The 27930-nt window shown below is 41.4% G+C and overlaps 1 protein-coding gene across 2 annotated transcripts in view; it reads left to right on the plus strand.

The window, feature by feature from the left end:
- Nucleotides 1-27930, plus strand: part of Dtnbp1 (dystrobrevin binding protein 1) — a 146417-nt gene that overhangs the window by 14085 nt on the left and 104402 nt on the right. Inside the window, exons 4-7 of one of the 2 annotated variants that reach the window (XM_023712154.1) lie at nucleotides 5578-5638; nucleotides 11186-11318; nucleotides 11695-11775; nucleotides 20910-21042. In XM_023712154.1, the coding sequence (XP_023567922.1) occupies nucleotides 5578-5638; nucleotides 11186-11318; nucleotides 11695-11775; nucleotides 20910-21042 (408 nt within the window). The remainder of the gene's footprint in view (nucleotides 1-5577; nucleotides 5639-11185; nucleotides 11319-11694; nucleotides 11776-20909; nucleotides 21043-27930) is intronic. The other variant, XM_004628342.2, reaches the window with a different exon arrangement.

The following is a 27930-nucleotide window of genomic DNA, read 5'->3' on the forward strand; positions in this document are numbered from 1 at the left end:
CCACCTTTTCTTTTCTTTCTTTTTTTTTTTTTTTCATTCCACCTTTTCTATAAATGAGACTACTCTAGACCTCACAGATGGGAGATCGTACGGTGCTGTCTGTGCCTTTTTGCAGCTGGCTTACTTCCCTCCATGTGCTGTTTACAGGGTGTACCCATGCTGTAGCATGCATCCAGATTTCCTTCTCTGTCCATGCTGAGTAGTAGTCCATCATAGGTGTGTGCTCTACGTTTTGTTTTTCCACTCCTCAGTGGACATCAGTCATCTCTGCTTTTGGCCATTGTGAATAATGCTGCCATGGATCTGGGTGTATCCGCATCTTTTTGAGACCCCACTTTCAGTTCTTTGGGATTATACTCTGAGTCAGAGTTGCCAGATCATAGGGTAACTCAATTTTTAGTTGTTTGCGGAGCTGCTGTGTTGCTTTCCGTGATTACTTCTCCTCCTGGGACTCCTGTGGTGCACATCTGGTCCTTCTGAGAGTGGCCTCTTAGGCTTCGTCCATTTTATTTCTCTTCCTTGAACTGGTAATATCAGTTGTCCTAGCTTCAAGCATACTGCTGTTTCTGCCTGCTCAAATCCCTCTAGTAATTCTCATTTCAGTTATAAAGTCGTCTTCAACCAGTACTGGGTCTAATGCATGCTAAGCAGGTATTCTGCCCCCAAGTTGAATCCCTACCCCTGTTGTTCTAAATTTTTTAATGAACTCACCACCTGGTCTTTTTCAGGGTTTTTTTTTTTTTTTTTTTTCAGTCCATTTGTTTCCTTTGGAAGTACCATGCTGTCCTGTTCTTTTGCCTGCCTTGCAACTTTTTTTTTTAAACTGGATGTTTGAATTACAAACCATGATCATGTTGGAGATCAGATTTTCCCTCATCTCCCACGTTTACCCTTCATGCTTGATTGTTGCATTCTCTGTGCTGGTGTTCACCTTGACGTGTGAAACTGTGATTTCCTGTCTTTTCCCGAGCATGTACCTTTCACTGGACCTGTGCAATGACTTTCTGGATTCTCCAGTATGTGTGGTTGCTTTTGCAAGTCCTAGTTCTTAAGTGACTGACTCCCAAAGAGGAGACAGTGAGGCATGAAGGGGAACAGAAACCAGGTGATGGTCCTTTAAATCCATCAAAAGTTCTCTGTAGCAAGAAAGAGAAAGATTTATAACTGTGGTGCGCGTGTGTTTGCATTTCCCTGATCAGAGGCAGCACTTAGAGATTAGGGCACAGATCCGCGACCCTTGGAGGACAGACTCCTTGTCGTCAACGTTGGCTCCCACCAAAGCTGCTTAGAAAAACCACTGTGTGGCTGTCTGCCCCCAGATTGGTGGTGTGGGGACCGCATTGCTGCTACTGTGCCAAGAGCTCACACTGACCAAGAGTAACATTAGTTTTCCACCCAGGCCTGCCCTAGAAATTGCACACCTTCAGTAGACTCTTGTTTCATCAGACAGGCTCTGTCAGCACTGTGGTCCAGGCCAGGAGACAGTTGTGTTGCTTCCCACTCTGCCATCTTCCTGCTGGCTTCTGAATCATAACTTGTTAACAGGGTTGCACATCAAGGTTAGGGATTAGTCTCCTTCAGCTGGGGTATAGCTCATGGCAGGATGTCTGCCTAACATATGCAAGACCCTGGGTTCTGTCCCCACTACAGTATCACCAAAACAGTCTGTACTTCTGTAGTTCTAGTGCTTTATAATTAGCACTTGGCTTCATCTACCTTCGAAGATAGCCACATGCAGACTGATTTTCTTAACTATACTGTGAACTCTTCCACTATAATATGTGGAGAATATGTGCAGCAATTCAGTGAATGAATTTTTGTTTTATGGATATGGTTTCTTCAGTTTTTTCATCATTTGTGATTTTAAATGTATTTGAAAGCAGGAAGATAGAAAGAGGTTATATATCAGGGCCTTCATCCCAGTAAAACAGAGCAATAAGGTCTGTCTGTTGAGGGTGATTGGGTAGAGATGGGTTTTCAGGCTCCATGAGGTAAAGTATCACCTGCTGTATGGATTTTAGGGAGCAGCTAATAGGAATGAATAAAAAACTTAATGACAGCTAAGGCCTAAGTGAGGTTGGTATTATGGCTGTTCTAGATGTCCCCCAGTGTCAGGCAGTCATAGGGGGGCTTTTCACAGGTGATTGGATCCCGAATGTGTGGTGCTGGGCTAAGGGTGTGTGATTATTGAGTCAGTCCACTGATTGGTTAGGCACAGTTCTGGCTAGAAAGGCCCACCCTGGATGTGCATGCCATGGCAGGTGACCTGGATATTGTGAGGGACAGAAAGAGGGCTGCTGTGGTCACTTGGTGCTGCCGCTTCACTACCCCACTGCTTTCTACCTTCTGCCTGCCACGGACCGCTCCTCCTCTGTGACGCGCCTCTGCCATGCCCTGTCTTGGAGGCAGCCAGTGTGGACTGAAATCTGCATGCTGACAGCTGTGCTCACCCTGTCCTCCTTCAACTTTGGGTGTTGGGTATTTTGTCTCAGTAATGAGGAAAGCAGGTAGGACCTCTGATAGTACGACTTTGTAGAGGACGGTCACCTGCCTGTCTCCAACAGTGTGCAGTAGCACAGCAGCAGAGCAGAGCACGTGAATGGGTAGGCTGACCTAGATTATTATTTAGAGAATCTTAGTGCCAGATACAACAGGAAAATCATGAACAAGGTGCTGACATAGGAAGATAGATGTGAGGGAGGGTGGTAGATAATAAAGAGGTTGCAAAAAACATAAATGTGGTTGTGGGGGGAGAAACTAATGGGAGGATTGTAGGAAAAGAATGATCTGGAATTTATGGCGAGTGATAATTAGCTTCCTCTTTTCTGTTGATTGAGGATAATGATAGAAATTTTTACTGTAAAGCCTTGAATTTTAAATTTTAAATTAGTGTGTGTATTCATTTAGCAGAGGCAGGGGCACGTGTTGGTGATTGAACCCAATGCCTTAGTATTGAGCTCTACCCCAGCCTTTTCTTTTTAATTGGTTTTTAAATAATTATTTTGAGGCAATATCTCACTGAGTTTTCTGGGCTGGCTTGAATTTGTGATCCTCCTGCCTCAGCCGTCCAGAGTGCTGGGATTACATGTGGTCAGCAGACATTCACTAAGTCTTCTGTGCCAAAGGAAAATTTGGCTCAGCAACTCTGGTGCCTAGCAGTGCCTGGCATCCTGTAACTAAGTGATCCTCGAGTTAGGACTGGCCTGACATGAACAACTTGGGAAGTTGACTAGAATTGTAGTTTTAATTTATAACCAGACTCTTGAGTTATGATCACAGTGCCAACCATGAGTGGTTCTCAGATACAGATTTAACCCTTAAAAAGTTCTAGAAGGAGCAGTGCAGCATCCTTTCCTGTATGAGGTTGAGAAATCCTGGGCCATTGTCTTCCTAAGGACACCAAGATCTGCCTGTATGCAGGAGAGAGACTGTGAAGGCTGTGTAGAGGAGCCTGAGCCCTCAGCTGTCAGCTTGAGTTACAACTGACCAGCCCTCAGGAACGAATTGAATTTATAAATCAAGGATACACTGTATTTGTTGGTTTTAATTAGTGCTCATACCATCTGATACACTGGAGTATTTTTGATCTGTTAGTTGACAGTGACAGTAGGACTGTTTTGCATAACCTTCCACCTTGCTTTTCATTCTATGTAGATGCTGGCAATAGTCTGGGATTGTCAATTAAAATTCCTGTTTAAGCTCAACAGGAAAATCTATGACAGTGGAGAGAGGCAATGTATGTTTATCAAAGATGTACTCCTATTTAGAGAATTATCATTTGGATAGCTAGAATTTTACATAAGATTAAAAATCAGGTTTTACAGCCATATGGATAATACTTAGAAATTCTATTTTTTAACTTTTAATTTTGAGATAATAACAGACTTTACAGGAAAATTACAAAAATAGAACAAGGATTCCAGCTTCCCTAACTAAAACCAGGAAGTTAAAAAATTCTTTTTTCTGTTGTTGTTTTTGTTTGTTTGTTTTTTGTTTTGTTTTGTTTTGAGATAGGGCCTCACATGTAGGTCAGCCTAGCCTTGAACTCACCAGCCCAGGCTGTCACGCAGGCTTGCCTCATCCTCCCAAGTGCTACAATTAGAAGAGTGTGCCACCACGCCCAGCCAAACCCAGGAAATTAACACTTAATGTCTTTTTTTTGTGGAACTGGGGATTGAACTCAGGCCCTTGCACTTGCCAGAACACTTAATTTCAAGTAAGTACTTTACTGCAAACCTATTCAGATTTCATCACTTGCTTGCTGAAATTCTTTTTTCTGGATGGTGATCCAGTTCAGAAGCGCAGGAGGCCTGCCCCTTAGCTCAGTTTTTTAAGTGACTGCTTCAACAAAGCAGTCAGGCTCAAGTTGCTGTGGTTTGATCCCAACAACTCGAGCCAGCCAAACCTGCCCTGAAGGTATTGGGAGCAAATATATATCAGAAGCACACACTGTACTCAGTCACCGTGTCACCTTATCTCCTTCAGTCTAGAACAGTTCTGAGTCTTTCTGGTACTTTTGAAGAGCCCTGGTGAGTTATTTTGCAGAGTGCCCATCTATATGGGTTTTCTCCCTCTTCCTAGTGAATAAATTCAAATTGGTGCCTTTTGCCAAGAATGACGGAGGAGTGATTTCATGTCTTTTTTTCAGTACATCGCATTAGGAAGGATGTGATATTAACGCATCTCATTACTGTTGATTTTGACTTTCATCACTTGGTTAAATAACTGCTGGGGGCTGGTGAGATGGCTCAGTGGTCTAAAAGCACCTACTTAGAACAAGCTTGGCAAAGCACAGGGACCACGGTTCAATCCCCCAGCACCACATGCCAGCCAGCCCCGCCCCCTGGTGGGCTGAGCTGGCCATACACACACACACACACACACACACAAATAAATAAATAAATAAATAAAAAATTTAAAAAAAAAATAACTGCTGGGTTTCTCCTCTGTTGACTGTGTTTCCCACATTTTATTAAATGAGTGTCCTGTGGGGAGATACTCTGAGAATACTGTGTGTAGGTACCCTGCTTCCCACCGTACTCTTACATACTAATTTACATCCATTGGGTTTCTTTCCTAAGACAGTTTTTTCTGTTGTGTTAGCCAATGATGATTTTTCACGTTACATCATTTTTTCTAAAATCACTATCACTACGAGGAATTCTGAAGTTTTTCTCTTCCACTGACTTACTTGCTCAGTTATTTATCGTGTGGATACATGTCTTATTCTTGGAGTTATAATTTATTACTATCATTATTTTGCTACTCAAATGGTCCCGTATTAGACTGTTGGAAGTCCCTTCCAGTTAACTTCTGTGGCCTTGGACCATGTTTCCATTATTTTTAAGCTGCTGCTTTCTGGAACTACATTATTTTCTGGATTTTTTTTTTTCCTTTTTTTGACACAGGTCTTCCTCTCTAGTTCAGGCTGGCCTGGAACTTGCAACAATACACTTCCGTCAGTCTCCCAAGTGCTGGAATTACAGGCGTGCACCATCACGCCTGATGAGATTCATCTTCATAACATTTCTTTCTTGGTGTATATTCGCATCTCGAATTATTTTTTGATTTTCTTAGGTATGAAGATACTTGGGCTGCACTTCACAGAAGAGCCAAAGAGTGTGCCAGCGCTGGAGAGGTAACCAGTGGGCTCATCTTGTACCCGTGGCAGAATGTCCTTTTTGAATGTTAAATGCTAGTTAGCCATTTAAAAGTTTATAATTTTACAAGATACCTAGAATTTAGTACTTGATTATGAAACTTCTTGAATAAAGCATAATTTGTACAGTTAATCAGTTGGATGATTGGGCTGGAGGGCTCATTCAGAAAAATATTCAATTCATCTAAGTATAATGTCTTGTATTGAAGTTTGGTACTTCGCAATAATGTAAATTATAAGATATAATCTCATTCTGCTTATTCTTTAAGAATCTCTTTTTGTTGTGCTGGTGGTACTGAGGATTGAACCCAGGGCTTTAAGCACTGGGATGCTCCACAGCCGTTTATTAATTTTTAAATTTTGAAACAAGGTTTCAACTACCACTAACTGAAGTTGTATTGTCCTGTCTCAACCTCTAAGAATGCTGGTATTACAGGCATGCACCACCGTGCCTAACCCTAGAATTTCTTCTTTTTTGGACAAAAACTTAGCCTTCCTTATACTACTTAAAAGCATTAATTTGCTTAGCAGAAAGAATAAAAATTTTAGTGACTTTATTGCTCAGTTCACTTAGAATACATACTTTCCAGGCATTATGTATGAGTGTGTAATGAACAAAAGGAACTTAAAATTATTTGGTACACACATTTAAGGCTTAAATTTTTAAAAAAAGTAAACCTTTATGAAACTAAGCTTTGCATACTACACAATTTACAAACTTAAAATCTAAAGTTCAATAGATTTTAGCACATGGACAGAGTTGTACAACTGTAACCACAGTCAAATGCAGGTCATTTTTGTTATCCTAGATTAAGACACTGGAGCTGCTAGCTGTCATGGTAAAGCTGACACACTTCCAGCTTTGTTACCCACGATCAGATGCTCTGTGCTTCTGTTGCCGGTCAGAATCACTTTTAGATATTTTTATGATTCTCTTAGTTGATTTAGAATGACTTTCTTTATTGTCACTGTGAATTAGTGGAAGATGTAATAGCTGTATAGAGCACAGGAGTAGATATAATGAAATTTGGACACTGACATCTTTCTTAGAAATTCCTTTTTTTGTTGTTGTTGTTGGAACTGGGGATTGAACTCAGGCCCTTGTGCTTGCCAGGGAAATGCTTATTCTACTGAGCCGTCTCCCCAGCCCCAGAAATTCCTAAAAGGAGATGAGCACCAGTTTCTGGCAGTGAGGCAGCCTGCACACACTTGTGCTGTTTGATGTGGCTAGGAAACACATGCAGTATACGTGTATGTGCTAGAAATTTGTAAATTTATTAATGTACACTATTTTAATTTGTTTGTCTTCCAGCTAAATACACTTGCAGATGATTAATCTTGTTTAAGAAATTATTTTATTTTTTAAATGTATTTAGTACAGGGTCTCACTACACAGATAAGACTTGAAGTGATCGGCCTGTGTTCAGCCTCCCAAGAGCTGGGATTACAGGTGTGCACCACCACGCCCAGTCTCAAAATCTCAGCACACTCTGGGAGCAGGGCCATCATGGATCAAACTCTGGCCACTGTGCTAGTCTAAGCAGCCACTTGAATCCGCTATCTGGCCAGCCCTAAAGCAAATTCTTAATATGGAGTCTTAGAATTGAGGCAGTATCTCAGTTGAGATACTAAAATGGTGTAAGTGGGTTGAATTACACTCTGTGATAACACAGAGTATAACACTTTTGTGTTGGGTGGGTTTCTTCTGACGGGTGGAAAGTGAACTGCAGTGGATGCTGGAAACTCTTCTTATTTTTGCTACAATAATGTTTTGATCTTGGGACAAATAATTTTTATCTTTCTGTTTCTTCATCTATAATGTGGTAGAGGACTACTTATTCTGCTGACCTAAGTTATTCAGAAGTCGGATGTAGTAACCACCAGCAGCTCTGAACTGTGGAATATTACATGATGTTTGATTATTATTGCTGTGACAGAATATCAGAGATAATTAATTTATAAGGAAGAAGGATTCATCTTGGCCCAGGGTCTCAGAAGTCTAGTATATGGTTGCCTGGCCATGTTGCCTTGGGCGTTCATGGAGGGACACGTGTGGCGTTAGGGGATTGTTCTTCTCCTGGCAGCTGGGACATGTGAGAGAGAGGGAAGGCAGCTGGGCATGGTGTTCACACCTGTAATCCCAGCACTCTGGGAAACTGGGGAAAGAAGATTGCAAATTGAAGCTCAGCCTGGGCAATGTAATGAGACCCTGTCTTCAAATAAAAGACTTTTAAAAGGACTGAGGGTGTAGCTCAAGCAAAGCCCTTGGAACCAACTACCAGTGTGAGAGAGTGGGAAAGGCTAGGGTTCAGATCCCTCTTCAAGGGGAACCCCCTCACCCCTGTGACCTAACTTCCTGCCAGTAGGCCCCACCTCCTAAAGGCTCCACCACCTCCCAGGAGCACCACAGGGTGGGGTCTGAGCCTTTAACGTGTAGGCAATTGGGGGACAGTTAAGCTCCAAATGTAAGCTAGCCACAGCAAGGTGCTAGTATTACCCACATTGTCAAGGCTGGTATTTCCTGCTGCAGCTTTATTCTCCTAACTGCAGTGCACTAGAAGGGATTTAGGAGTGAAGTACTCCGCCCTTTGTCTTGCTGCTGAAATTGGTCACCTGTGTTGATGCTAGGTTTATTTAGAGCTGTTTACTTAGAGGTGAAGACACTGAACTTCTGGAGATAAATTATTTTTTGTCTTTAAGTTAAAAATTGCAAATACTAGAAGGAGCAGGTAACAGTAAAGTTTCAGAATGCTTTTTGTTGGGATTGTCAGTTTTGTTTCCTTCATATATCCCAATAGCACAACCCCTAGTATGTAAATTAAAGGAAAGGGGTTGTTGTCCAGTTCCTTGGAGTAGAGTTAAGGCCCATGCTGGTCCTCTGGAAAGGGATTTAGTTAGCTTCATGATACCTGCTTTTTTATTTGTAAGTTAGAAAGGGTAATGTTGGCTTACGAGGTTCTGTGTGGTTTAAATGAGCGGATATGTGCAAATTGCTTAGCACAAGGCCTGGCACACACAAAAATAATCAAAGTGTGGGTCATCGTATAATTGTTGATGATTATTTTAAAGAGATTCAACCTCTTATTCTTTCAAAGTAGTATTTTATTGCACTCCCATGTGTTCTTTATCCCCTCCCAAGAACCCTGTAAAAGTAGATTTTATTCTGTCCGCAGAATGTAATTTTCAGTTTCACAGGAAGTACAAACCAAGTCGTTGAGCTTGCTTGCTTTCTTCATTTTGCAGTGGCAGGAGTTGTGAACCCATGGCCTGCCCCACGCCAAGCAAGTGTCCTACCACTGAGCCAACCCCCAGGCCAGCTGTTAAGTTTTAACATTTGAACATGCTGTACTTTGATTTTTAGTAAGAAATGGTTAATATTTAAGAATTGTGTATTCAAGATTTTCAGGTATTACCCAGCTAACCAAAGGAAGATTTAACATGCTTTTTAAGAGGGATGCCACGTACCAGGTTACGTATAGTAAGTTACCTCAAGACATTGGTTGAATGTTAGAAATGAGCTTTGTGTCTTGAGATCATTTTTCCCTTCATTATGTCCTCATTGCATCACAGCTGTGTCTGTTAGCGCTGCTCAGTATTTTTAAGCTATTTTCTGAAATTTTTATAAAGACCAGTTGACATTAGGGAGCTTTAAGTGCACAGGACTAATGAAGCTGGACGTGGCAAGGTGAGCGGACCCATGAAGCCCACAAGTTTGGTTTGGTTTTGGTTTTCTTGAGACAGGGTCTTGCTCTGTAGTTTAGGTTGGCCTAGAATTCACTGTGTAGTCCAGGCTGGCCTGGAACTTGGTGAGATCATCCCTCCTCAGCACAGCCCTCCTGTGCCACCACGTTCAGCAGGACCCATGTGGGTAAAGCCAGCCTGGGGACGACACAGAAAGACCCCATCTAAAAAATAAAAATTAAAAACTGCTAAAATGTGGTGTGTCTGATGGAACCTGAACGTGAGGCCCTGTGTTTATCCCTCAGTGCGCTCTGAAGAACTGTAGGATTCATGTTACAGCTCAGGTCTGCTCCCGTGTAGAATCCTACCATATTAAAATATGGAAACAAAACACTAGCACCACATACCAATAACTTTATGTCTTATTTTGGTGTATCCATTTCTTTCAGTTTCTTTCCTATTTTATTGATAGTTGTATTCAGATTTTAACTCTTGAAGAATCTTAGTCTTGTGAAGTATAAATTATATTCTCCTTTTTAATTAATTGTGAACTTGGTGATTTTACATATAATACTCAAATGTATTTTTTCCCGTTACCCCAGTCGATTTTGCAACATTTATTTTTAGGATATGGCTGTTGCTCACAATCCTTGCTTATTGTTGGTCACAGACCTCGGCTGCTCCTTCTGCATCGTACCCTAGGTCCTTTCCTCTCCCATCATGTTAACACCGAAACTGTCTGGGAGAAACTGGTGCCTGTTATTTTCTTTAGTCTTCAGGAAAAGAAGTAAGAATTATCTTAGGCTAGTCTGGTATCCCTCAGCCCTGTTATTAAGCCTTTTACATCTCAGTTCCTTCTTTGTTAACTTAATCATTATGTTTTTTTTTCTGGATTTGACCAATAGTTCTAGTAATTCTTTTTTTTTTTTTAATGTATCTTAGTACAGGGACTATAGGGTCTCGCTACACAGGTCAGACTTGTAGTGATCCTCCATTTTTCAGCTGTCCAAGTGCTGGGGTTATAGGCATGCACCACCATGCCCAGTCTCATTCACCATTGTAGTTCACCCCTGGGGTGGGGCCGGAAGGTCGTGTGGTGTGGGGGATTGAACTCCAGCCCAGTGAGCTATCTAGTTGGCCCTAGCTCTAGTAATTGTTTAATGTACAGAACGATTTACCTTTATGTGAGAAGTGTTTCGGGCTGGAGAGATGGCTCAGTGGTCTAAAGCACCTACTTGAAACAAGCTTGGCAAAGCACAGGGACCTCGGTTCGATCCCCCAGCACCACATGCCAGCCAGCCTCGCCCCCTGGTGGGCTGAGCTGGCCACACACACACAGACACAATAAATAAATGTAATAAATAAAAATAAATAAATATTAAAAAAAAAAGAAGTGTTTCTATTTAAACATAAATTTATCATAGTACATTTAAAATGTAGTAGAGAATTTTTCTAAGAATTCTTTTTGCAAAGTAAATAATTATTAATTAGGTTTTTGGATTTGTTTTTATTATGTGTCTGATTGTTAGTGGTAGTTTTTTGTTTTATATTTTTCTAGCTTTGGATTTTCTATGAATGGTTTCCTTAAAGCCAGGGCATACTTAGAAGTCATTTCTAAGGTCATTTTTGAACTGTTGTGTAGGGTAAGTGGCACTGATATAAGCAGTAATTTGAACTCCAGAATTCAAATTACTGAATTGATATTAAGTTGGTTCCTTTCTGAAAAGGAAAACAACTTCTATACTCAATAAAGGATTGTTAAAAACCACATGGACTGACTCTCGTCGCGCTGCGTGCAGTCCCTTCATCCCTGAGGTCCCCCCCCCCCCCCCGGCTGTGTTGCAGCTGGTGGACAGCGAGGTGGTCATGCTCTCTGTGCACTGGGAGAAGAAGAAGACCAGCCTGATGGAGTTGCAAGAGCAGCTGCAGCAGCTTCCGGGGTTAATAGCAGACTTGGAATCCATGACAGCAAGTCTGGGTAAGTTTGGTGTCTGAGGACATCGCTTTTTAGGAATGAGAGCAATCTCCATGGAACTTGGTCTAATTTCAGAGCTTTCTAAGAATTCATGAATTCTTGGTCAATAGGAATTTTTGGAAAATAGTGAATTGGAATTAGTGTTATAGTCTGATTAAGGATTAGTCAGGTGAAGAATAAAAAGTCTTGCTGAAAGATACAATTTTCTGCCACAGTTTGGCTCAGGATACAGTTTTTGTTGATTGGTAAAGTGACCCAGGATTCTTTGTGACATTGGGTTTTCTAGTTTAAAAATGTAAGTGTAGAAAATGAAGAGAACTAGTGTGACTGGGTCTTGGCTGTAGGACGTGTTCCAAAAGATGTTGCTTTTAAAATTCAGGTCGCTATCGCTGTGTGGCATACAGAATGACCTCTTTTTCACCTCCTACTGATGAGAGCAAGCAGATCCATTTAAATGAAGGTACCTGTTTGACTAAATTCAGACTTTGTGGAAATTTATTTTTATTCTCATTTGGTTGGATTTATTGAGACTTGTTTTATATGCAGAAAATTGTCTATTTTTGACAGTCTTAATAATAAGACTTACTGGGCTGGTGAGATGGCTCAGTGGTCTAAAGCACCTACTTAGAACAAGTTTAGCAAAGCACAGGGACCGCGGTTCAATCCCCCAGCACCACATGCCAACCAGCCCCGCCCCCAGGTGGGCTGAGCTGGCCACACACACACACACACACACACACACACACAAATAAAATAAATAAATTTTTTTAAAAAGCTATATTTAAAAAAAATAATATGACTTACTATTATCAAAATAAAGGGATAACATCTAAGGATAATATGGTTTACTATTATCAAAAGACAACATTATAACATTGTAACTGGTTTTATTTATGATTCTGGAGTTGGGCAACACTTCATTCCATGAAACAAAGTGTTCTAAGGGTTAAAAGGGGGATTGGTTTATTGAACAAATAAAATGGTCTGAAGGATGCACAAACAAAAGCAGATTGGTCATTTAAAGTTTCTTTCAGGCGGGCCAAGTAGCTCAGCGGATTAAAGCACCTTCAAGCAGGCGCAGGGGCCAGGGGTTCGATCCGGGCCTGCCATACTGGCCCCACCCCCAGGGTGTGTTGAGACTGGGTGTGGTATCGCATACCTGTAATCTCATCTCTTGGGAGGCTGTAAACAAGGCGGATCACTACAGTCCAATCTAGTAATGAGACCCTGAACACCCTGTAGACAGACCCTTCCCTAAAATACAAAAATAAATACATAAGTAAATAAATGAAGTTTCTTTCAAGGGTGGGTATAGGGAGACAGAACGATAGAAAATTGACTGGGAACCAGACACAGTGGTGCACACCTGTAATCCTAGCACTTGGGAGACTGAGGCAGGTTTTCCATGAGTTCGAGGCCAGCCTGGGCTATATATTGAATTCAAAGCCAGCCTGAACTACAGAGTGAGACCTTGACTCTCCCCTCCAAATGATCAGTTAACATCAGGTTACTTCAGGTTATATTTTCATGTAAGGATTAAAGTAAAAGATTCATTATTGTGCCAGTTGAAACTAGCCTATCTAGGAAGTTTAGCTTTTATCTTTCCATTTTTGATTTTTTTTTTAAGATCCGATAAACAGCTTTCAGTTTGGTGCTGTGGAATTTTAGCATGAGCAACTCCATTTTTATTTTTGGCTTGATCTGTTGGAGCCTAGTGTAGGACTTACATCAAAACAGTGGCCTCAAAAAAAAAAAAACAAAAAACAGTGGCCTCTTGTAATTTTTCTCAGCACTATTTTCTAATCAAGTTTAAGATCATAGACTTATTTGAAATAGGAGGTGTCTACAGGAAATAACCTAATCTAGTTCTTAAAGGTGAGAAGGTTGATGTTCCTTTCATCTCTTCCTGTTTTTTAATATTACTTTAAAGCAACACAGAACTAATTTATGAAGGAGGTAGTGAATCATAAAAATTGTTTTGTGTGTCTAAAGAAAGCTAAAAGGCATTTGGAATGCTTTTGCTAGTAATAATCACCAATGTTCATAGCAGAGTTGGTTAGGTACTTAGAGATACTACCTCACCCTCACAAGAACCCTGTAAAACGTAACTTTCATTACCCCCACTTTACAGATGAAGACTTAGAGAGGTTGTGACTGCCTTAGAGTACCACAGTTAATAAGGTGGAGGCCAGCTGAGCCCTGCCCTGTGGTGTGCACCTATAATCCCAGGGCTCTGGGAGTCTGAGGCGAAAGAACCACAGGTTCAAACCTCGTCTAGTTAATCTACTGAGGCCCTATGTCAGCAAATAATGGGGCTGGGGTGTAGCTCAGCGCAGACGGTCTGGTTTCAGACCCAAGTACCACCAAAATGAAAAGGTGAAAGAACCCCAATTGCAGTGCTGTTCTCTCCAGTGGGTGGTGGGGAGTAGGATAGTAGTTGTCACTCAGCCTCCTTGAGCAGTCCTCTTCGCACCCCTGCTGTGACAAGGACTTCTGGGCTGTTACTCTGAGGGCAAGGCTTGGAAGAGAGATGCTGGGCTCTAGGAGAATTGTAGTATGGCTGTGGTGCCTCTGCAGTGTTCACGTCCTGAAGGGAGTTGTGATCCTTCCCAGCATTGGATAACCAGCTCCCGGAACTAGTCCTCAAGATACCTGGAATTTTCTTCATAGCCACTTTCTTTTAGTTTATCTACCTGTATTTCTGAGTCACTTGCTTTTTATTCATTGAAACCTCCCTCTTTTTTTTTTTTATAGTTCCAGTTGAGAATAAGTTGTTTAAAAATAGTTATTTGTTTAATACCACTCTATGGGTTACATACATTTTGCCACCAGTATTATTTTCATAGTGAATTCTACTTAGGAAGTGCAGTCTTTATGTCTTCTTGAATATACTGTATTTTTTGTGCCCAATTAAGATTGTAATATCTTAAAAAGCTTGATTTTTAGGGTCACGTAAACTTTTTAGAGGCTACATTTTGGCTTCATAAATGGATGTAGGTAGGCTTTCTAAATGCTCACTTGCATTTTCTTTACTAATCTGAGACAACTATCAGTAAGAGCAAATTAATACTTACAGAATTCTCTGAGATACTATTCTGGGCAGATAGTCACTTAAAAATGAAATAAATTATCTACCACCAGTGCCCCCACATATATACCCCCATCTGTGTCTAACTTACATTGAACTCTTTTTGGAGAGTTAATTCAATTTGTTTAGAAGATACATCTAAAATCTAGATATTTGGTAATACACGTACATATATATGCTAAATTATTCACTGACATTTAAATATAGGCTATCTTTGGGATTTAATTTATTGCTGTTACTTGCCTGATATTTGTACTTAATAAGTGACTGGACTCTCAGAGACCTAATGTTTGTTGACCTAGAATATTATAGCTCAGTGAGATTCTGAAATTGTGAGACACTTAGCAACTGAAGTTGCATGGAATCAGTGTTTCTGCTACAGTTGGAAGCCGTCGTGAAGCCAGACTTTATGAGTTAAGTTTTTTTTTTTTTTTTTTAAATTTTATTTATTTGTGTGTGTGTGTGTGTGTGTGGCCAGTTCAGCCCACCAGGGGGCGGGGCTGGCTGGCATATGGTGCTGGGGGATTGAACCGCAGTCCGTGGGCTTTGTTAAGCTTGTTCTAAGTAGGTGCTTTAGACCACTGAGCCATCCCACCAGCCCCCTGTGAGTTAAGTTTTAAAAAGATCTTTGTCAGCTGGGCATGATGGTGTGCGTAGAATCCCAGCCTTTGGGAGGCTGAGGCAGGAGGAAAGTTGAAGGCCAGTATAAGCTGTGTCTAGTAGCCTCAAGGTGAGCTTGAATTACATAGCAAGACCTTGACTTAAGAAAAAATAAAACATCTTTATGAATTCATTTCCTTAAGTTTTGCAACACATTGGATAGGAAGCATTTTTAGTTCATGTGCTATTTGAAATTTTCCTTTTGGTAGCCTCAAAATATCTATCATCCCCTGTAAACTTAGATATAATGTTACAAGTCTTGAAAAGTCAAGCAATAATAAAAAATAGAAACAGCTTGGAAAAAAGCAGTGATTGGCCTTCCCTGTGAATGTTTATGCTTTCCTGTCAAGCTGCTCTGCTGTGCAGTCTCTCCATTCTCCCAGCTGGTCCTGCTTTATCTTGGAGGTCTGCCCTGACAGAAGAGCAAGGCTTTAGGTCACGTGAACAGTTTGGGCTTCTGATGATACTCTTAGCTGTGCCACTTTGTAGCTTCATAAATACAACTCCTGGTTACCTAGACCCTCAGGAATCGTTATGTGGCAATGGCTAATCCATCCGTACTGATTTTTTAATAGATGTGATCCATTCAGTTTATGAAAAGGCCTGTTTTATTGATAAGTATGAATTGGTCATTTAAGAAAGAGTAAATATACACAAGAAGCCAGAAAGCTTAGTTCTGGACTCTGAGATCTGGGATTGTTCTCATTTTTAGAACTCCCCTCTTGTGAGCGCCATCCAGGTTCCTTCACTGCCCCAAGCTTTGGTTTCTTTATCTGCAAAATGAGGATATCTGTGGGTTCAACCTGTGCAGATGCAGCAAGCTGCACTGAGAAGACATACCTGCATTGAACATGTACAGACTTTTTCCTTATCACTCCATACACGATACAGTATAACAACTGTTTTTATATTTTTGTGTTGTTACTATAATCTGGAGATGATTTAAAGTACACAGGCGTGTGTGTGGGTATGGATTATATGCAGATACTCTACCATTTTATTGAAGAGCCTTGAGCAAACAGTTGTTTTCCCAGATGCCTTGAAACCAGCCCACTAAGAGACAGCTACCTGCTTCAAAGGGTAGCTGGAGGATTAAGTGACCAACAAAGGCTGTTATGGCTTGGGTCTAGTTGTTCCCCAAAGCCTCATAGTCATAGGTGGGACTTCTTCAGAGGTGGCTGGATCTAGAGTGTGTGATCCTGGGATTAAGGATATGTGATTACTAAATCAATCACAGTATTTTGTCTCAGCAACAACAAAAGTAAGACAAATGCAAAGCACTTAGCAGAGTGTAGTAGATACCTGCTGCGGACCAGGTGCTGTTCTTAGCTCTGCAGTGAACCCAGCTGGTATAAACCATCCACATGCTAACAGGCTAGTGAGAATCTCTGGCCTTTACCAATCCTCAAAGCCATTTTCTGTGACTTGGAGTTTGGATGGATGTTTTGTAGTTTAGCTTGTGCTACAGAAGAGTTTGGACTTCCAGCCAGTAACGATATACGGAAGTGAGCAGTGCAGTAGACTGTGCATTGCAGGACGGTGTCAGGATGAAAAGCTGCCTTTTTATTCAGATTTTATGTTTCCTTATTGTTGAAATAACCACAGTATGAGTTTTATCATAAAACTAGGAAAACACCTTTGGAAAGCACTGCATTTATTGAATTCTGCTGAATTTCCACTAGAGGGTAGTCTAGTACTATTCCTTTATTGGAGCTTAACCCATCAGAGGCTTGTCTTTGACTTTTCTATTAGTTTATATTGTATAACCTATTGTATAAGACTGTTCCATCCTCTAGAACAGAAGATTCTGTTTGCCCTTAAGTAACACATTGATGTCACAGAATGACAGACATGGACTGAGTTTATCTTTTGATCTGACTGCCTAATACATCATTGTTTTGCTTTTTTCCATACAGAATTTAAGAAGGCATCTAATAGGGACTCTGGTATGGCTTTTATTTCATGAACTAGATTATATTATTACCAGGCCACTTTCTGAGGTTAGATCCTTCAAAGAGGACACTGACTGTCTTTACACAACTTTTAGCCTACTAAGTAGACCTCATTTGTTCCATGTGGGCTTTTGCAAGTTAATGCATTTGTTAAAGTTTCTGTATTACCACTGAGTGCTTATATACAGGTGTAGTGTAAGCATTGGAAGACTCTTGTGATCTTATTACCCTGGTTCCATGACCTGTGGGTTTGTAGGCAAAGAAGATCGCTTTGTTCAGTGAGGCTAATTATTTTGTTAGAAAAGAACTCATTAGGTGTAAAATAATTTCAGTGTGCCCCTTCATCCTTCATATATCATTAGCTACATTACAGATATTATGTACTTGAAACAGACAGCATGAAGAGAAACCCCAAGCAGAACTGCTCTTCCTCTGGGACGGCCTTTTCACAGAGACGCGTGGGGCCCTTCCCTGCACAGCTGCCTGGTGTCCCCGATGGCTTCGCGCAGTGAAGCCCCACCTGTCTTTTCCACTAATCACTACATGAGACCCATGCTGCTGTTAGAGCAAGCACAGTGGTGCGGCTGGAGGGCCTTGTCAGGTGTTCGTGTGTGGAGGCCTGCCAGTGTGCTGCATGCATGCATTCCGCTAAGTTTTGTTTTTGTTTGTTTGTTTTTTATATTTTAGGGAAGGGTCTACAGTGTGTTCAGGGTCTCATTACTAGACTTGTAGTGATCCACCTGTTTACAGCCTCCCAAGAGATGGGATTACAGGTGCGGCACCCCACCCAGTCTCATGTGCCATCTCAGCGTGCCCCAGGGGTGGGGCTGGCACGGCAGGCCGGGGTATCAAACCCCTGGCCCTTGCGCCTACTTGCAGGCATGCATGCATTCCAAGTTGACTGCCAGATTTACTCAGCTATGCAGCTGGTTTTCCTGTAGAAGTGAGCAGGTTATGAAATGAACATTTCTGCCAATTTAAATTCAATTTAAATGCTTGGCATACATATGTATGTGGTTGTAATCTAAGAGTTTTAAAGTTTTTAATATAAAATGGATGAAAACTTGTATTTAAATATAATTCTATATTTTGTTACTGTTTTCAAGCTCCTCAAGAGTTAAAGTGGAAAGTTCTCATTCCTGTAACTCACTGATGACATGGCTTGGTTTGACATGCATACGTACTGCTAACGAAGATTCGTCGTGTTGCTTCATGTTTTCTAAGTTCTCTACTTGCATTTATATTACTGTTTTGAAAAATTTAGCATAAGCTCTTGATGTTCAAATTACGTGGACATGAATCAGATTTGTTTTCTTGATTTTTTTTTTTTTGTGTGTTGTAGAGTAAAAGTCACTCTATCACAAGTCACTCTTAATAGAATTCAGCAGACTAGCGATTAGGACCTAAAACTATGCCAGAGTACAGTATCTACCCTTCAGTTCTGCACTGATTCCCAGCGTGACAGGGCACAGATGGCCATACAATGTCAGTGAGAAGATGTGTCCTAAGTGACGTTCAACATCTGGAAGCACAGAGGAGGGCAAGAGCCCCCTGCTGGAGGCAGACCTGGGCCCGGGCTGGCCCAAGGATACTGACAGGTTGCAAAGGCTGCACTTCAGAGACAGATGAAGCAGGGAAGCAGGACTTGGGCCCCTCTGGAATGGCACGTGTTCTGCTCTGCTGTGAGCTAGAAAGAGTAGGTGAAGGACAGAATTGGTGGCATGAATGCAGTCACTTCTGGCCAGAGAAGTGGTAGGTTCTGTGAGTGTGAGCTGAGGAGCTTAACAGGCTTCTGAAAAGACTTGGGGGGTCTTTGCAGATTCTTAAAGGGGCGATCATAAATATGAATTTGGTGACAATTAAGTGACCACTGACTGTGCTAAGCATCCTTAAATTTGCCATTCAGCCAAAAAACCCTTGATGTTGTCTACCTATTCAGAAAGATAAATTTCTTTCTTCTCATTAGGAATTCCAGGTTGGTACTAAACCCCTCACACCTGGTCCCCCTATCATTAGCAACAGAGTAACTGGCACACCAAGTAGTTCATACCTAGAACACAATTCAGTCCATGAGAAATCAATTGGCCTGCCAGTGGATTGACTTCATCCAAGCTCTTGGCCCTGTTAGCTCTGTGGTTAGCCAGCAGAGCCAGAATCTCAGTGGAAATTGCCATCTGTTCAAATAAAAATTAAAGACGTGAAAAGAACATTGCACATTATCTAATATGAGTAGTTATAACTCCATTACTACTCTCTTAAAAATCACTTGAACTCTAATTCCCCCTTACATAAAGGGAATCTTAAATCCAAGAAGACACATTACAGTGTGATTTGTAGGTGCTCAATATGAGTCTATCAGAGAAAACTAAAAATGTTATATTGTGTGCTATCCATAGATCTTGTTTGCATTATATTGGTCAACAGGGATAAAAGTTCGAAGTGACTTATAATAGCTAGCCCTCATGAGAAGTGGTTCTGTACGTATGCTTAGGTACTCATTTAATTACTGTCAGTGCTAAGTCGAGGTGCTGTGGCTCCCTTAGCCCTTTTGGCAGCTCTGTAAGGTGTGTGTTGTTGGCCCCTTCATTGGTGAGACACCACCTTACATCTTACAAGGGCAGGGTGGGGCAGGACTCATGGGCCTAAGCCACTTCTCCAGATGGCAGGAGTGTGTGCTTGCTGCCAAGGGAACAAGCCACTCAGGGTTAAATATGCTTAGTTCTAGTCCTGATCACCAAGCAAGCGAGGTCTCCTTTCTTACAGTGTATGTTAGGTAGTCTTGTGTATGTTTTAGGACCATGTCAACGTGGTTACCACAGAATGAGCTGAGCATTGCTCCTTCAGGTTTGATGTCATAGTGCTAGCTCCCAGGCTGAGTCTCCTGGTCATTGTTCTATTTAATAAAAATTTTTAAATATGTAAATGCAATTAATGTAACACCATCTTGCCCTTTACTTAAATTCCTCTAGTAGTGAGGGGCTCCCTGTCACTTCCCAACTTTGGAACCATCCCTGCCACACTTACCCTGAATGTTAGATGCCATCCTGTGAGCGCCTGCCTGCGCTCTCCAGCCGTGTTGCCCCTGGCATTTGCTTCCCTCTGTGGTAGGCTCTGTGAACACCAGGCCTGCCATCTCAGCTGTGTCCCAGTGACAGGCAGGTGTCAGTGGGAGTTCAGCGAATGGCCCTGAGACGGTCCAATTCTAAAATCTTTGACCTCCAAACTTTTCTTCTGTGTAGCCCTTGCCCCCACGCCTGTGACATCAGCATCTTAAGATGTGGCAGCAGCTTGGTTTGGATTCCAGCTGCTGCCCTTCCCTAGCCAAGTGGCTTTGGGTGTGGTGCTAGATTAGTTTCTCCAGGCTCTGGTCTTGCATGTTTCCAGTGAAGGATTTGACCAGATCTTCATGTTCCAGTGGCACTGTGGAGCTAGCTCTGTGGTGTGGGACAGAGCAGTGTAAGGAAAGGCTGCACTGAGGCTCTCCCCGCCCACTGAGGAGCTGCGGCCTGGCCTCCTGCGTACTCGGACAGAGCTCCCCAGCCTGGGAGACTGGTGTCTGCAGTACGCCAGAGGCAAAGCAAATGCTGAAGCGCTTGAAGTCATAAATATTAAATTATGTTGGTATAATTGTGTTAATTATATTTTGCCATATTCTCAGGACGTGAAAATGGTTTATTCACATGTGATGTACAGGATCAAGATGTAAGAGTAATCAAGATAGTTTATTTCTTCATCATCTTGGTTAATGAAGTATTTGAAGTGTCCTTTAATGTTGCTTCAGGAAAGTTTAATAAGGATTATTAAGCAAATGCAAAACAGTCTTCACAGTTTAGACTTTGCCTTTTGGACACTTTTTTATGATCGTTCTGAGTCTTGAATCTTTCATACTTTTAGCTCATCTAGAGGCCAGCTTTGAGGAGGTAGAAAATCACTTGCTCCACCTGGAGGACTTGTGCGGGCAGTGCGAGCTAGAAAGGTGCAGACATGCCCATTCCCAGCAGCTGGAGGACTACAAGAAAAGAAAGAGGTGAGTGTGAGAATTGGAGTATTGCTGTTCCTTCTTGAAGTTTTCCACACTGCTTTTACATTCTATTCTGTATAAATTTGGACTGATAAAATACTGAGGTTTTTAACATGTAATACTTGTCAGTGAGATTTGTAGAAGTTTTTTTTTAAATCATTGTTGTTGTCTTATAAAAAGCCAACGATGGAGGCATGCACCTCCCGCAGGAAGGCGGGAGGAACCAGGGGAGGATGAGGGTGCTGACAGTAGCTGCTTGTGCCTGGTTTTTCCCCAGTGGCAAGTGACGGGGCTGCCTTTCTTTGTTTTGGGTTGTTGTTACTTGTTTATTTCAGACAGGGCTCCTGCTGTGCCATTCAAACTGGCCTTGAATTCACAGCAGTCCTGCCTCAGCTTCCCAAGCGCTCAGATTACAGGCATGCACCACCATGCCAGCAATGCTGCCTTTCCTGTTCTCATTTCCTCCTAACAGTAGAGTTGAGAGGGAAGCAACCCAGGTCCAGACATGGAGAGGGGTTGGATAGGACCTTAGGCAGTCATCTCTCTTGGGCTCAGTGTCATTGTTTTGTCGTGGGAATGATAATGTACTGGTCTCATAGACTTGTTGGGGCTGAATGGGTTAACTGTTATCTACGTCTGCTAATGCCCTGCGGGTAGTAGTGGTGATGATGCTTATTGCAGGCCAGCCTGAACTGGAAGTGGAAAAGTCTGAGGACAGTAACTTGCTCATTCAGGTGTGGGCCATGCTGGGCAGGGCTGGAAGTCAGGAGAAACCTGTGATGCCTCCAACGGTAGTCTGGCGTGGTGAGCGGGCGTGAGACTGCTGGCTGTTCTGGCAGGCCGGCTGAAGGATAGGTCGGGTGGAGCAGATGGAGAGGCTGACAGAGCACACTGCTGGTCTCACAGTGATCGATAAGTCGGGCAGTTCAGAGTGGAGGGAGCTGCTGTTGTGGATGAGAGGGGCTGGTCACCAACGTGCAGGACATTTTTTAAAAATGTGAAAGTAGATTATCCTATTGCTGTTAGAAGCTTTCTAAAATAATGCCATAGGGTGAGACAGAAGTACATAGTGAGTGTTTTAGGGCAGAAATTCTTCAGATCTTTAGGGGTGCATCTTTTTTTCAAAAAAATGTATTAATATGTTTGTGATATACAGTGATTACATTCAGCTTGGGGAATTGATCAGGAGCCTCAGGAATCTCCTGAGGAGATGGTGCAACATACAGACTGCTAAGCTGAGTGCCTGCATGTAATCCCAGCACTCTGGGAGGCTGAGGCAGGAAGATCACTGCAAGTTTGATGTCAGCTATACAGGAAGTCCCTGTCTCAAAAAACCAAAAGAAAAAAATTAAAAATAAATAAATAAATAGAGGGCTGAGGCGGTAACTCAGTGCAAAGGTCCTGGGTTCAGTCTCTACCAGTAGCATTATCAACAGAAAGCAGACTGTTGCGCCCTGTCACTGGGTCCAAACCAAAATCCATGCCAGTGATCTTGCCTAAAATAGGCTTTCCATATGGTTCTCCTTTGGATGGTTGAGGAGCCACACAGGCAAGACTACGGGCTCCACATGGAGGGACTTCTGAGGAGCCTGGTGTCCCTGGGTCACATTGTTCACACAGGAGTATATGAGTCCTTCTGGAGAAGGTTTCTGTCAGCCTTATTAGCTCATGAAGGTTACAGGAGACAGTGTGCAACATGCAGAGTGGAAGGACTTGTGAAGGAGTGGGTGAGTGAGCCTTGCGACCTAGAGGATATTCAGACCAACCTGTGGGAGCAAGGACCTCCAGCTTCCACCTAGGCACAGTGTGGCTCAGCTCATCCCCAGTCTTAAAGGGAAAGCAGAGCAAATATTCTGTTGTTGAAGAAGTTAAGTCATGGATGCGAGCTCATTATGCAGCAAGCGTTCTGAGGAACCTGGCAAGGAGGTGGGGAATGTTGGCAGCAAGTGCTGCTGTACCCGGGACAGCTTGTGTGTGGCTTGTGCAGCCCTAGGTTATGATGGGACATTAGGGTGTCCCATGATGGGGCTAGTAAGGGGCTAGGAGTGGCACCTGGTACCTAGGAAGTGCTCTGCCAGTCATAGCTGCGCTGGGTGACTTGGGTTACTCAGTGTGCACCTTTTAAGAACATACATAAGTATTCTATTTTTTAGTGCCAGGTATGTTTTCTAGCTACCTGAAAACAAAAATTGCGTGAATAGTGTGATTGTTTTCATTAATATGGGTTGAAATTGATTGTTTGAAAAAGTATATAACTTTTTAATACATAAAACCCCAGATCTTGATAAAATGATTAAATAGAAATAAAAGCAGTAACTTTTAGAGCTGTAAAATTTTGTCATGCTCTTTTTCACTGTCACCTAGTGATCCATTTTAATTAATGAATTATAATTTATATGCTATAAAATGAAAATTATTATGGTAGATCTTTTTAATGAACTTAACTGATAAAACAGGTTTGTTGATAATGCCTGTTACTCTGAAATATATCAGAAAAATAGTGTACTAGTTGAAGACTACTAATTTATAATCAGAAGATTAAAATCTACAGGCAAGTAAAAGTGACTGTCTCACTCTGATAGGCCTACCTTTGTTAGTTGTCTGCTTCTCAAGGTGAGCAGGAAGTGAATGTCAGCAGTGCTTAGTGTTCAGTGTGGAATTTCTTTTCTTTCTTTTTTTTTGTTTTTGGCTGGCTCAGGATGCCTTAAGGGCAGGTTTGGTGAGGCATGAGGATCTGGGGATTGAACCACAGCATCCTGAGCCTGACTGCTTTGCTTAAGCAGGCATTTACACAATTGCACTAATGGGCACGTCCCCTTCAGTGTGGAATTTCAAGGATGAGAAATTTAAATTACTACTGTCACTGACTTTCTAACACTTTTTCTGAAAAAAATTATATAAATAGGTATTTATTTGTTAATACTCATAGCATCTTGGTAGAATAAATATTTACCCAGAAATGCAAAAGCATATTGCATCTTAATTATCTAGTAAGACATTAAACTTTTACCCTGAAATTATTATTACTGATTCAACATGTTCACAGCAAAGTCATCATAATTCCTGTGTCTTCCTGCTGGGTGGCTCTGAACCACCAGTGGGGCATGTGTGATTGTTCTACCTAGTAGCATGGGACAGTCCCATCAGGGACTGTATAGTCCACAGTGAGAGTCATGCATGTACCTCTGGTGTTTGAAGCTAGCAGGAATATGTTAATTCAAAATTATTTTATTTATTTATTTATTTATTTATTTATTTATTTATTTATTTTGCAGAACCGGGGATTGAACTCAGGCCCTTGCACTTGCCAGGGAAGTGCTTATTCCACTGAGCCATCTCCCCGGCCCCTAATTCAAAATTATTAATGAAAATATAATTTGGGTTATTATGAAAAGTATTAGGAGACCGAGGCTTAAATTTTTTCTACCACTTACAACCTGCTTGATCTTTTACAAATGACCTGTTGTAATAAATTAGAGCAATGAGAATTTCTGGCAGGGTTAGTGAAGAAAAGAAGCATTTTGTTTGGTTTTTGTTTTTTTTTATTTTTTTTCCCCATAATTTTATTGATAAACAGCAATGAGACAGTTTCAAATCAAATTGGTAGGACAGTTTCAGTAATTAACACATTGCATACATTCTTCCTAGTGGTTAATTGCTGTACAAAGTGCGGACATGATATCCTGTTTACAAACACCATTAGAACAAATCCCTCTATTCATTAAGAGAATATAACTATATATCTGTCCTAACCACTTTGAATACACAGATACAAAATGCACATTCATCTGTATCCCCTTTTTTTGTTAAGTTCCGTTATTTGAATATTATAGGTGTGTAAACTCAGCAAAATATTCTAAAAGAGTCCAGGAGCCCATAATAGTATTGGGTCTCAACATAACAGCCTGGCTTTACTGTTTTTTGTTTTTAAAAGGTCAGCTAAGAGCAGGCATTCTTGTCTAACCGAATCACTAGGAATTTTGAATTCTATTTAACTTGCTTCTCTAAATACAAATAGTACAAATAACAAATATGAGACATTATGTAAAATTTACCTATAAAATCTAAGATATTTTGTTTAGCATATAAAAGGATGAAGTGCCTTTATAAAAGAAACTTTGCAGAAGCAATTTCTGTAGTCTGCTTGTGCACATAGCTTATATTATTAAGTTGGTTGCTCTAAAGTAACATTTGGGTACAATACAGAGAGCTGAGATATCAAAATGGGATAATTCTTATGTCAAAATAGTTTTGATATAGAACTTCCACTTAGCACAATGGATTGAGCAGTCATTTATTTTACTAAAAACTCACTAAATTGATGATAAAATTGAAAGTTATAGTTCAGAAATCCATGAAGATAAATGAGGCTATAGTGGTAGATGAGACACGGCAGGAACTGTTGGAAGATGGAAGTGGACAGATGAGTGGTGACTGACAAAACAGACTCTTCTGGAGCCTGTGGAGGGGACTTGGATAGGAAGTATGCTGGGGCACCTGGACTCGTAGAGAGGCTCTGGGTTCCTGGCACCAGGACGCTTGAAAGACAAGGAGTGCAGAAAGTGGGACAGTTGGAGGAAGGTACAGACCCCTGGTCCTGGCTCAGCCAGGTGGTTGCTCTGCTCTAGCTCCTTGGACAGTGTGGGCAGGGGCACCGAGACCTGAGGGTTCTAGGTGCATTTGAGGTGGGCACAGGGCAAGTGCATTGCAACTGGAGGGCCTGGCTGAAAGTGCACGTGTCCAACAGTGAGGCTTTTAGGGCCTCTTTCCTCCCTGGCCCCCCAAAGCTCTGACAGCCAAACTACCTTCCCCAGGAAGTGAATGGGGAGTGCATCGTTGTTGTCGTCATCATCTGTTTCCCCCACCAAGCAGGCAGCTGGAGTTGACTTGTTGATGAGCGCCTAGGGGCTGCCTGGTGCAGCTGCAGGGGTTTGCACCTTGGAACCCTCTGCGACAGCCCTGCCCGCTCTGCACGCCTCTAGTGCCTCACGTATGTGCGAAGAACGGACAGCTGAGGAATGTGGTTCCAAAATGTAAGGAACCAAAATAAGTAGAAGAAAAACTAATAATGGTATTTAAATAAGCCACAGAGGAGTGAGAGGCTGGAGCAAGAAGAAAATGTTAAAACTTTTTTCCCATTGAGGTTCTGGGGATTGAACCCAGGATCTGAAGCATGATAGACTGGTGCTCTACCACTGTGCTATATATGCCCAGCCCTCAAAAAACAAATAAATTAATTAGCTAATTAATACATATATAAAATACCTTTATTAAATATATATATTTTAAGATTAAAAATAGTAAAGTACAAAAATTAGAAACTACAGATTTCACAAACAAATGGCAGGAAATCAACAGTGGTTGTTATATTGTATATTGTCTTCAAATTAGTCATTTAAATTACACAATATAAGCATGCAAAATTAGTCAGGAGAAATTGCAAAAAATAAAAAAGGAGAAAGAAAAAAATTAAGCATTAACTACTCCTTTCAAAAGATCAGCACAAATCAGCAGTATAATTATTCAAACTGTCCTGTGTGTGTGTGTGTGTCTGTGTGTGTGTGTGTGTTTTCCTTTCTTTTTTCTTTTCTCCTTTCCCTCATCCCAGTTGTTCCTTTTCTTTGAACAAACGCTTTCCCTTTCACAGTATCTATTGTACCTTTCAGATTTGTTGGGTCTGATTTATTTCACTTTTGAGTATATTCTCTAGTTGTGGCCATTGACCTATTAAAAACCTCGAGTTTATCTCTTTTTATAGCTGAGTGCTGCTCCATTGTATACAAATACCACATCTTTTTTATCGATTTCTCAATTGATGGGCATTTGGGTTGTTTTCAAGATTTAGCTGTGACAAATGGTGCTGCTATAAACGTGGGTGCACATATATTGCTGTGGTGTGATGTTTTCAATTCTTTTGGAAAAATACCCATGAGAGGAATAATTGGTTGAATGAGACTGCTAATCCTAATTTTCTGAGGAATCCCCACACTGATTTCCTAGTGGTCTACACGGCCACCAATAGTGGAGAAGGGTCCTTTTCCCCCACAGCCCATCCAGCATTTGTTATTGGTTGATTTCCTGATGACAGCCAGTCTTTCTGGGGGTGAGATGCAATCTCTGCATTGTTTTAATTTGAATTTCTTGAATGACCAATAATGTTAAACAATTTTTCATGTATTTGTCATTTGTATTTCTTCATCTGAAAAGCGTATATTCATTTCAGATGCCCATTTTTTTGATTGGGTTTTTGAATTCTGGGATGCCCAACCCTTTTTTAAAATTTGATTTTCAGATGGAGTCTTACTGAGTTACTTAGTCTGGCCTTGAGCTCATGATCCTCCCGATGGCCTCACCAGTATCTGTGATAGGACTGTAGGCATGTGCCACAATGCCCTGCTTCCATCTGTATAAGAAAATAAAGAAATACATGAGCCTGAGGCATGAGAATCGCGAGTTCAAGCCCAGTATGGCCACATTTTTAAGTTAGCAAGATCCTGTTTTAAAAAAAAATGAAGAGGGTCGGGGATGTAGTTTAGTGCCAAAGCCTTGGGTTCAGTACCTAGCACCACCAGATAAAACAACAAAATAAAACCAGGAAAGCTAAGAATACTTGATTTAACAAAAATTTTGTTACTCTCATGCTGTTAGTAGTAGCTTGAAAAAGAGAAAATTTAATAAAGAAGAAAATTGACCAGAGCTGAAAGACACGAACTTTCTTTCTTTCTTTCTTTCTTTTTAAGAAGATGATATGCAGGACTGGGGAGACAGCTCAGCAGCATAAGCACCTACCGGGCATGCGCAAGGTCCCAAGTTTGAGCTCTGGTACCACCAAAAAAAAGAAAGAAAGAAAAGATACTGTGCAAACTAAATTAGTAATACTTGTTTTTTTTTTTT

This window comes from Octodon degus, unplaced genomic scaffold, assembly GCF_000260255.1.
Source record: "Octodon degus isolate 3935 unplaced genomic scaffold, OctDeg1.0 scaffold00023, whole genome shotgun sequence".
NCBI lineage: Eukaryota > Metazoa > Chordata > Mammalia > Rodentia > Octodontidae > Octodon > Octodon degus.